Source organism: Jatropha curcas, chromosome 9, assembly GCF_041381405.1.
Source record: "Jatropha curcas cultivar XTBG-Jc1 chromosome 9, XTBG_Jcur_1.0, whole genome shotgun sequence".
NCBI lineage: Eukaryota > Viridiplantae > Streptophyta > Magnoliopsida > Malpighiales > Euphorbiaceae > Jatropha > Jatropha curcas.
The window spans coordinates 7208327-7219069 of NC_143159.1; the positions used below are offsets into that span (position 1 = coordinate 7208327).

Consider the following 10743-nt stretch of genomic DNA (forward strand, 5'->3'; position numbering starts at 1 on the left):
AAATAATACTACACCGCTTCCTGAATACTTATTACATTTGAAAAAATACTACGTTTTAAAATACTTGTCACATTTATAGTTTCAAAGAATAATAAATCTTTTTTTCATATTTAACCTTTGTATATTATCGATAATCATTGCTTTATTTCCTCAAAAATTTAATGTTTGGATATATTAAATTAAGGGTAATTTAGCCAATTTATTCAATAATTTATTATAACTTAGACAAATTTAATGGTTTTCTTAATCCACGTGAAATTTCAAATGTAACAAATATTTAGAAAAGAAGATAGTATAAATTCTTATAAAAATATAAAATTGAGATGATAGAAGAAGAAGAGAGAAAAATTGAATAACTGAAATACATTGAAAATTAGTAAGACATGGAAAACAACATAGATTTTTCTACTATCGAGAGAAAAAATTAATGAGGGTAAAGTTGTCAAAACAGCTAATTATATTATTATTTTATAATTAAATGTTAAAAAGTGGAAAGTACAATTATATCTCTATTTGTGGCAGCTCAATTTGAGCTATTTAGCATGATCCTTAAATTGATATACTCAAATTAAAATCAGATTAAGTTACAATTAATTAAGTCTAAGATTTAATATGGACTTTATTAATTTTATTTGATTTTGTACATAAAATTAAATTAAATTAAATTAATATACTAAAGTTGAATAAAATAAAATAAAATTAATATACTAAAATTGAAATTAAATTAAGTTAAAATTGATTAAGTTCACTCTTTAATATGAACTTTATGTTATGTGATTTTATGTCACATCTCCTTTCACTTAGTTAATGGCCGAATGCATAATCTCACCCCTTAACTATTTTACTTTAACCATTTGCCACTCTGAGATTTGCGAAAACCTATTATACACTTTAATTTATATTTTTTGTAACTATTATACTCTTTGATACATCGTAAAAAAATTGTGTGAACTCAAATGCAGATGAAAGCATAAACTCTTAAATTTTGTCCAGTATGGTAAAAACATTGTCGTTTTATTAAAATCATTTTAACTCTCTCTCTCTCTCTCAACATATCTATGATTCTTCTTCTTCTTCTTCTTTAATGAAATCGAAACTACTACTATAAGTTTATATGATTTTTTTTTTTTCAGTTTTTCTTCTTTTTTTTTTTTTTATCTGATTTTGGATATTGATAATCTCTAGATTGTGTTGTTGGTATTACATGAGATCTTTCGATGAGATCCTATCTCAGATTTAACATTGATTTTATCAAAGACAAATTTTTTCAATTTGAAGTTTTAAATCTGATTGTGTTTTCGTGTTTTTGAATCTTATTTTACTTTTTTTTATGTTGTTATGTTTCTTCTTTATTTTATCTTTTCTTTTAAACTCGAGAAAATTAATGGAGTTAAAACATAATTGTATTTTTGCGATTTTTCATTTTTATTCTTCGTACGTACGTGTATATATATATATATATATATATATATGTTAAATTCTAGGAAAAAATGGTGGATAAAGAATAATTGTATTTATGCATTTATTTGTTGCTTCTTTATCTTATCTTTTTTCTTTTTTGAAAATTTCAAAAAAAAAAAAAAAAATGGAGACAGAGTATGATAGTGTTTATGAGAATTGTCTGCTTTACCCTTCCCTCTAAGGAGGCAATTACACCTGTTACCCTTTTCATTTCTTCTACGCGGGATTCAATAAAAACTTACCATGGCCCACCAGTAATTACAAAATGCAAATGGTTCCATGTATAGGAAAAACTTACTTTTTTAAAGAAAAAGGACAAAAAAAAAAAAAAAAAAAGGTCAGGGTAATACATACATGTATATATTCACTCCATCCTTGACTGAATTGGCTTTTATCTATACTGCACCATTTAGGTCGAATTTGGTGGATATCCGACAAATAGGTAAAATAAGCATCGGATCTAATGGTCAAAATAAAGTATGTATTTTTCATTATTTATTACCATGGGCTGAACCAGTACAGAATCTAAATAAGTATAGAGCCATTGAAATCTATAGTAAGCCTAAGAGTTACTAAGTATAGATATAAACTCAATCATGTATTCACCCATTCATATATCCACAGCATTTAGTAAGGCCATATATCCTATAAGCATACATCTTATGAAGTCCAAGTTCATTTCTCATATTAAAATATGAAAAGTGCCATGATTCATATAAAATCCAAAAATAATGGTATAATAAATATAAACTAGATATTTGGCTCTATCCATGGTCCAGTTCTCACATCCATATTAAATGAAGTGCTAACTTGAGATGTTAGCTTATCTTAAGCGAATTAACGTTGGTTAAGCATAAGGTGAAAATAATGTACATAAGGATGAACAAGCTTTAAACTAGCAAAAAGCCTTTTGAGGTGATGTATCTCAAGAATAAAATCGTGTGAGCTGGGCCCAGTGGGCAATATCTTGCTAGCCAATGATGTATTAGTATCTTTTTTTTTTTTTGAAGGCTTCGTAAAGGATGCGAGATCCACACCTAAGCTTATAAGGGATTGTTACTATGTAATTTTTAGGTTTTGTTCAAATATACCAGTAAGTATCTTAGTTTCAAAATTGTACTATTTAATTCTTTTATTGTAATTGTACCAGCAAGTGATTGAGCACCTTTTAGGCATTGTGCTTGTCATAGACACTACTGCTTTACCATTTAAAAGAGTAATTGAAGCATTATTTGCCAAAGATAAGCTACGCATTTGTAGAATACACGTCAAGGCTATGATTGGGCAAGTAATATGCAAGGTGAGTTTAAGAGTCCTAAAACTTTAATCCTAAAAGAGAATGAAACTGCATTTTATGTTCATTGCTTTGCTGACCAACTACAATTTAGCACTTATTGTTGTTGCAAAATATCACGTGTCTATAACTTTTTTTGTTAACTTTGGTGACAAATGTTGTAAATATTTTTGGAGACTCTTGCAAACGGATGACATGCTTATAGAGTCTCAATCTATTAAAGTTTTAAAAGCACTTGAAAATGGTGAACTTGAGAGTGGATAGGGAAAACATCAAGAATCTACTCTGAAACAGACTGGGGATACAAGATAAGGTTCACATTGTCATACTTTTGATTAGCTTAATAATGATCTTTTCTTTTGTTATTGATGTTCTTGAATTTTTCATGGCAAATGGAAAGTCAGAGTAAAGAGTTGAAACTTGCACTTTATTAGATTCATTACAATCGTTTGATATTGACTTTTGTCTTCATCTGATGAGAAATATATTAGGAATTACTTATGAATTGTCACAAGCACTACAATGAAAGGATCAAGATATTGTGAATGCAAAGACTTTGGTTAGAATAGCTACAACGATTGCAAATGATGAGAGATGATGGATGTGACTTTTTGTTAAATGAAGTTTCCTTGTTTTGTAATAAAAATAACTTGGATGTTCTTGACATGGATGGTATGCATATCCTTCAAGGACGATCTTGACGCAATACAGAAAAAATGACAAATATGCATCATTACAAAGTGGAGCTATTTTATATCGTGATAGATTTGCAATTCCAAGAGCTCAATGGTCGTTTCAATGAAGTGATACAAAGTTATTTATGATAGAGATATACTATTAACCATGCATAATTAATAGTATAGCTATGAATGATTTTCTATTGACAATTATTTCTTTGTATTTAATTGGAAATTTGCATTAAATAAATGTTATTAGCATATGAATAATAATTGTGATTAGTACATTTTGTATGTATTTAATTGGACCAAGTAGAGAATGGATGTTTAGTACTGACTGTTAAACATATTCTCTAGGACATTAGAAATAATGTTTATTGTTCTTAATCTTGATTTATTTTAATATGAGCAAACATTGATTGTCTTGTGCTTTGATTCATTAAAGGGTGAGTTTCATTATTGGAATAATATTCTCGGTGAATTGGGCAAAGATTTTTTGTGTTTGTGAAATATTAATTAATGATAGAATCCATGTCTCGGTTTAGAGTTTGATGATGCACTTTAAGTAAGCTTATAAGGTTTCATAGTGTAAACCCTGCAGGTGGATATTGAATCCGACACATGAAATAAGTTGAGCGACAATCTTAAAGTTATATTGTGATTTAAATAAATTGTCAGTAAGTTATTTAAATGACAGCATCTGTAATCTTAACATGGGGAACATTATTTTATTATGTTGTGGAATAGTAAAATAAATAAGGAGTTCAGTCATGAGTTTTTAGTGGAATAATTCATGATTAATTATAATAAGAATATGTTGGTCTACATAGGTTCTTATTATAATTAGTAGCCTGATTTATTTTATTCCTGCGGTCCCTGTAGTGCCCTAATTATTTGGAAAGTTAAGGGTGTATTAAATAATAGATAATTTATTTAGTTTTAAAATAATTGATTTTATTTTAATTAAATAATTTTTTATTTAATTTATTTTATATTAAAAAAAATATCTTCCTATCGAAGAGAGGTTTTTTAATATAAGATTTGAAAACCCTAAGAATATAGAGACACACGTTATTCTATTCTCTGCCACTCAGAGAGTTCCAAAAGAGAGATAGTTAGGGATTACTGCAGAAGATCGTGGGTGACTCCAAGATCTCTGAAAAGAAGACCGGTGAGCGATTCTGCGCTTCAAGAGGTCAGTTTATTGATTTGTTCGATAATGTTTTTAGTTTGCCTCATATGGTTTCGATAAGGGTTGTTTCCGCTTTATACCCGCTCCCATCAACTTATACGTGTTTCATGCTTGAATCCAACTGATCTATTCATTGCTTATGATAAGGAAAAATTGTTTCGTCTTGCTCAATTTTATCCTATTGAGTTTTCATCGGTCCAACTTAGTGTTCTTGATAATCCATTAGAGAGACATATATCATTGATATGAAGTCCAATTGCGAGTTTTCAAATGTGATTGGAATCGGTGATCTTGTAGAAAAAATGGTAAGGGCAAAGAAACATATTCTGTATCCATTAGTTTACAAGCTTATAACGTTGGCTTTGGTCTTACCTATTGTAACTGCATATGTTGAAATAACATTTTTTGCCATAAAAATTGTAAAGAATTGATTACGTAATAGAATTGAGATTAAGAGATGGCTGATTGTTTGATCACTTATATTGAGAAAGATTATTTATGATAAAGTTGAGAATGACATGCTTATGTAATGTTATCAAGGCACGAAGACTCGTAGAGAACAATTGTAATTTTATTTTATTTTGTAACTTTTATTAATGTAAGTGGTGTTATAGATATTTCATGTTAATTAGTAAATTTAGCTTTTGGAATTTTTTTTATGTTATAAGTCATTTTATTTTTTTGGAAAAAAGTATTAAAATTTTTGCCCCCTTTGATTATAAATCCTAGCTTCGTCTCTGGTAACATCGTTGTAAATGACGTGTGAATCCATACAAATAACTCTAAATATTTACTATAGTTCTCATCCTCTTTTCTTCTCTCTCACCTTCCTTTTTTTTCCTTTTTTCTAACCCTTAATTTCTGTAATCCCTTCCGACCCATTAATCCACTCTATCTTCAGGTACTCCTGATAAACACAAACTCAACGGACTTAACTAACTTTTAGACCCAACAACTAGTATTATTATTGTTGTTTTTTACTTTGAAAGCTTTATAAAAGATGCGAGATCCACACCTAATCTTATAAACTAAAATTATTTAGATATGTCCCATTAAAGAAACAGTAGTCTGAGGGACTCATTTGAATAATCATCTCATTGTAGATAGAGAAAATAAATTATTTATATTTTAAACATCATTAAATTGGAATAATTATTTAATTTGGCTTGTGAGATATGATTACTAAAAAAGGCGAAATTTTTATTTTTTTTACTTGATCATTTGATTTTCGTATTTGATTTTATTATAAATAAAATATAAAGAAATATGTATACATATTGGTGTCTCAGGAATATTCATGAGTTGAGCCGATTCGCAAGTCGTTTGAGCTCATTTTGAAAATAAGTTAGAAAAAGTTTAGATCGAATCGAGCTTCGAGCTTGATAGGTTTAAGCTCGGTTTTGCTCATTTACACCTCTACAAACCGGCATTGATATTTTGGTGCTTATGAAATTTTTTATGTTAATTTTATGTTTGGTATTTCCTAGATAATTTTATAACATAATAAAAGGTATAATATTCCTACTTATTCTTGTTATTATTTAAAAGGTACTTAAATATTTACTTCTTGAATTTTGGAGAAATAGATTATTGTATTTTACACCTAATTAAATTAGATTATATGCCTAGTAAACGATAATAACTAGTTTCAACAAAGCCAAATTTTTTACTTATTTAAAAACTATGATATTTGCCTAAACAGTATAATTTTACTTAACATGGAGCAAATTAAGATAATTTATTAAAAAAATTTTTTACACTAAAAATTTTAATTTATTTTTTCTTTTTCTTTTTTTTACTTGGCCTGTCCCCTTACGTGTGATGTGACATTAGAATTCAAATGAGCAAAAGATAGACACAATCACGTTTATAGATGATAACTGACGAGACAGGAAACCAATTCAAAATAAATATACTACTAACTCCCTTCTAAAAATATAATTTAAGTTGTATTTTCGTACAGATTAAAAAATATAATTAAAAAATAATTTAATTTATATAATTTTTCTATTATATCCATATTAAATAATACATGAGTATTAAAATAATAATTATTAGTTAATGAGGGCTATTAAAAATAAAGTAATTTAATAAGGGTATAGTAGATAATTCAAGAATTAACTACAATGCAAAAATAGAAAGTGAACTATATTTTAGGACAAACTAAAAAGAAAAGATCAACTATCTTTTTGGAATAGAGAAAATATATATGATTATCTTTACAATTATGTTGCTTTTTTTTAGAATATATTTACAATTATTTAAGTACATAATTGTTGGAACCATATTTTTATTTTAGTAAGCCATGAATTATTTTACATATATAGACCCACGCTTCAATTAATTTATTCAAATAGACCCATGCTTTAATTGATTATTTTGAGTTTTAAATCCATTTTAATTTATTAACTGATATTAGCCTTGTAAATAATTTTAAGATAAATGCAAGGATGAGCACTCTCTAGCACGTTGTTCATGTACAAAAAGTGGATGATCAAGATAGTCTATGATGAAAAAATAGTGTTGTGAAAATGATATCTCCACCAAATTCTATTTTTGTTCTTAGAGAAATATTTAAAAATATATATATTTGGTAGAAAATTATATTTTTATTTATTGGTGAACAATAATATTTTTGGAGAAATTATAATTAATTGATTCCACATCATAATAGTAATGATATTTCAAAACAAGTGTTTCTTTAAATAAGAAGAATAAAATTACATGAATTAGTTTTTTAGTCTTTTTGTAATTTCTACACCTTTTTTTTTAATAAAACATTACAGTGTATATATATATATATATATATATATATATATATATGATGTGACATATATGTAAGCCATATATATAAGAATAAAATTTATTATGGCTGGTGAGACCATCTATACACTAAACTCAAAAGTTTTTCTACAAAATTATTACTGTTTTATATTTTTTTCGATAAATTATCATAAATACAATCGATCGAGTAAAAATCTGTTTTTAATATATATTACGGCTAACTTTGATCCATCAATCAAAATTTACAAAACTATTTCTCTCTCTCTTTCTCTTTATTTTTATTTTTTTTCTCTCTCCTCTCTTTTATGACAGAAAACATATTCACAAATCAATTGATGTTAGGCTCTCCTCCATGGAGTTGACTTCACTATGTGATATCAAAACATATTTAATTGTGCATATATTTCAATTTGTAACTAAAAAATATCAATTATTATTTAAAATTATTTATCTAGACTATATTTATAGTCACGCTTTATAAACTAAATCAATAATAATAAAAATTTTTAAAAAATTATTCTGAATTTATCTTTCTTTTTCTTAATGTATAGTAAAAAATACTTTCGTTTCAATAAAAAACTCTATTCTCGTTGATGTATTTGGAAGGTAAAAAATAAAGTCTAGCAACCACCAGTGAAATTAACCCCCTCCATGTGAATCGATAAAACAGTATAAATAAGTCCGTCCAGACGGGATGTAGCTCTATCTTTCGCAAACATGACTAACTACTCTACTAGTAAATTTGCCGTTAATTATAACCTAGATCAAGAAGAGGAGCAGGAAACAGGGAAGCTGGCACTCCGGTTAGCGAATGCCATAGTTCTTCCGATGGTATTAAAATCAGCTATTGAGCTTAACATCATAGACATCGTCTCCACCGCCACAAGCAATGGCTTGGGGATCTCTCCGGTTGAGATTGCTGCTCAAATACCCACGAAGAACCCAGATGCACCAGTTCTGCTCGACCGTATGTTGCGTCTCTTGGCAAGCTATGACATACTCAACTGCACCAAAGAGAATGGACGAGATGAAAGATTGTACTCTGCCAGATCCATATGCAAGTTCCTCACTAGAAATGATTCAAATGAAGGAAGCTCTGTATCTCCTCTGTTTTTGTTGCACCATGATGAAGTTTTCATGAAAACCTGGTTCTTTTTTTTTTACTTATATTTTTTTTTTGGCAAGGTCATTGCTTTATTTTTTTAATAGTATAATATAATGGTCATCATTATTATTAGGTACCACTTCAATGAAGCTATACTAGAAGGTGGGATTCCATTCAACAAAACCTATGGGATGACAGTCTTCGAATACCAAGGAACTGATCAAAGATTCAATAAGGTATTCAATGAAGCGATGTCAAACCACACTAGCTTGATTGTAAAGAAGATAATTAAAGTTTACAATGGATTTGATGGTGTCAAAGTGTTGGTTGATGTGGGTGGTGGTATTGGAGTTACTCTCCGCATCATCACTTCCAAATATCCTCACATTAAGGGCATAAATTTTGATTTGTCCCATGTATCAGCTGATGCACCATCTTTCCCAGGTACTTAATGTTTCATTTTTACTCTTTGCATCCTTTAAAAGTATAATTAAAATGTTTCATTGGAATGACCCTTCTAAGAGAAACTCTACACAGAAAAGTTTCAAAGCACTATCAAACACCAAAAAACAAACTGTTTATCTCATCTAAGTTCTTGAAACTATCACATCTACCTATAGCTTGTTTCATTTTAATCATACGTACGAACACAGCTCAACTCATGCAATTGCATGAGGAGCCCTACTGCCACACTAAAGCCCGATATTGATTGGTTAATAGTAAAAAGATATTTCAATGTTGCATTTTCATTACAGGGGTGGAGCATGTCGTAGGAGACATGTTTGTGAGCGTCCCAAAGGGAGACGCTATTTCCATGAAGGTAATTAATCAATTAATAAGTTTGTCTTTTATTATATCTAAAATTAAAAATTTATGTGCGTTTATTTTCTAAAAACAATTTAAAATATTTTGCAGTGGATACTCCACGATTGGAGCGATGATTATTGCTTAAAACTTCTCAAGAACTGCTACGAAGCACTTCCAAGTAAGGGCAAAGTGATAGTTGTGGAATCAATACTTCCTTTGGTGGCCGAAAATGCAGTTTCTTCTCACATTGTTTATAAGCAAGATCTGTTCATGTTTGCTCAAACTCCTGGTGGTAAAGAGAGGACCCAAAAAGACTACGAGACCTTGGCAATTAAGTCTGGTTTTTCCAGTTGCAAAGTTGTATGTTGTGCTTACAACAGCTGGGTTATGGAATTCCATAAAGCATAATTACCCACTCAGGATGCACTTTCGCCGCAAGTAGTAGGCTGCTATTAAAATAATATGCGCCTTTTTTTTTTTTTTTTCCTAAACAATGGATGGAGGCCTTTGTGTTTCACAAAATAAGTATAACTAGTGATGTAACCGCGGAATCCACGGTTTATGCAAAATTGTATTTTTCTTTATTGTTTGATATGAAAATTTTCTTTTAGCAAATTCTTGTTAAGTGTTTACTTAGGCACCTCTTGTAAACGACAAACCCAAAAATATATAAAATACAAATTATGAATCTGTTAGAATAATAAAATATCTAAAATATTAAGATTTTTAATCAATTTCATATTAAAATGAGATGAAATTTTGATTTTAAGGTTTAATTATGATCTTATATTTGCCATAATTTGCTTTATTCCGAACTCATCTCTTTGTGATTACTTATTTTCTAGTAATCTAGACTTATTCTATTAAAACAAGATAAACTTTAAACTTAGGGTGAAACAAGATAAAATAACAATGTACATATTTATTTATTTATGTATGTTGACCAATGGTTGTACTTTTTGCACCACATATCTATATCTTGTATAAATTGGTGTGCATAGTATCTCATAATTTAATAATTTAATATTTTAACAATTAGGTGTCGTTTGTTAGTTTTTCCATGTCTTGTGAAAGATGTGGAGAGTAAAAAGTTCTGAGTTCGAGTCCTCTCCGCCCCATAAATTATCATTAATTCAGTGAATTTTATCTAAAAAAGAGAGGTCAAATACTTAAAAATGCCCTTAAACTTTTCAAACAAATCCCTATAGCACCCTGAAGTTTACAAGTAACCTATTATACCCTATAGTTATAAAAATCAATAACTTTACACACCTTACATGATAATCATAGAACAATTAAAAAAGCTTGTATACACGCTCATCAAACGATATCGTCTTTTCTTTGTTCTTCATCTCCTTCTCTCATCTCCCTATTTTATCAACAACTTCGCGAGGGACCAATTTTGCACTTCAAGTCGATTTTT

The 10743-nt window shown here is 28.7% G+C and overlaps 1 protein-coding gene and 1 pseudogene across 1 annotated transcript; both read left to right on the forward strand.

The window, feature by feature from the left end:
- The first annotated feature begins 1815 nt into the window (after window positions 1-1815).
- Window positions 1816-5055, forward strand: LOC149493531 (uncharacterized; annotated as a pseudogene).
- A 3047-nt stretch (window positions 5056-8102) lies between these two features.
- LOC105639044 (caffeic acid 3-O-methyltransferase) lies at window positions 8103-9935 on the forward strand. Its single transcript, XM_089726046.1, has 4 exons — window positions 8103-8556; window positions 8647-8957; window positions 9269-9333; window positions 9429-9935. The coding sequence occupies exons 1-4, from the start codon at window positions 8126-8128 to the stop codon at window positions 9726-9728; spliced, it is 1107 nt and encodes a 368-aa protein (XP_089582172.1). The 5' UTR covers window positions 8103-8125; the 3' UTR covers window positions 9729-9935.
- Window positions 9936-10743: the final 808 nt, after the last annotated feature.

Coding starts and splice junctions, on each gene's coding strand:
- LOC105639044 (XM_089726046.1), top strand. CDS start 8,126: ATGACTAACTACTCTACTAGTAAATTTGCCGTTAATTATAACCTAGAT. Junction 8,958..9,268: donor TGATGCACCATCTTTCCCAG/GTACTTAATGTT, acceptor TTTTCATTACAG/GGGTGGAGCATGTCGTAGGA. Junction 9,334..9,428: donor GAGACGCTATTTCCATGAAG/GTAATTAATCAA, acceptor AATATTTTGCAG/TGGATACTCCACGATTGGAG.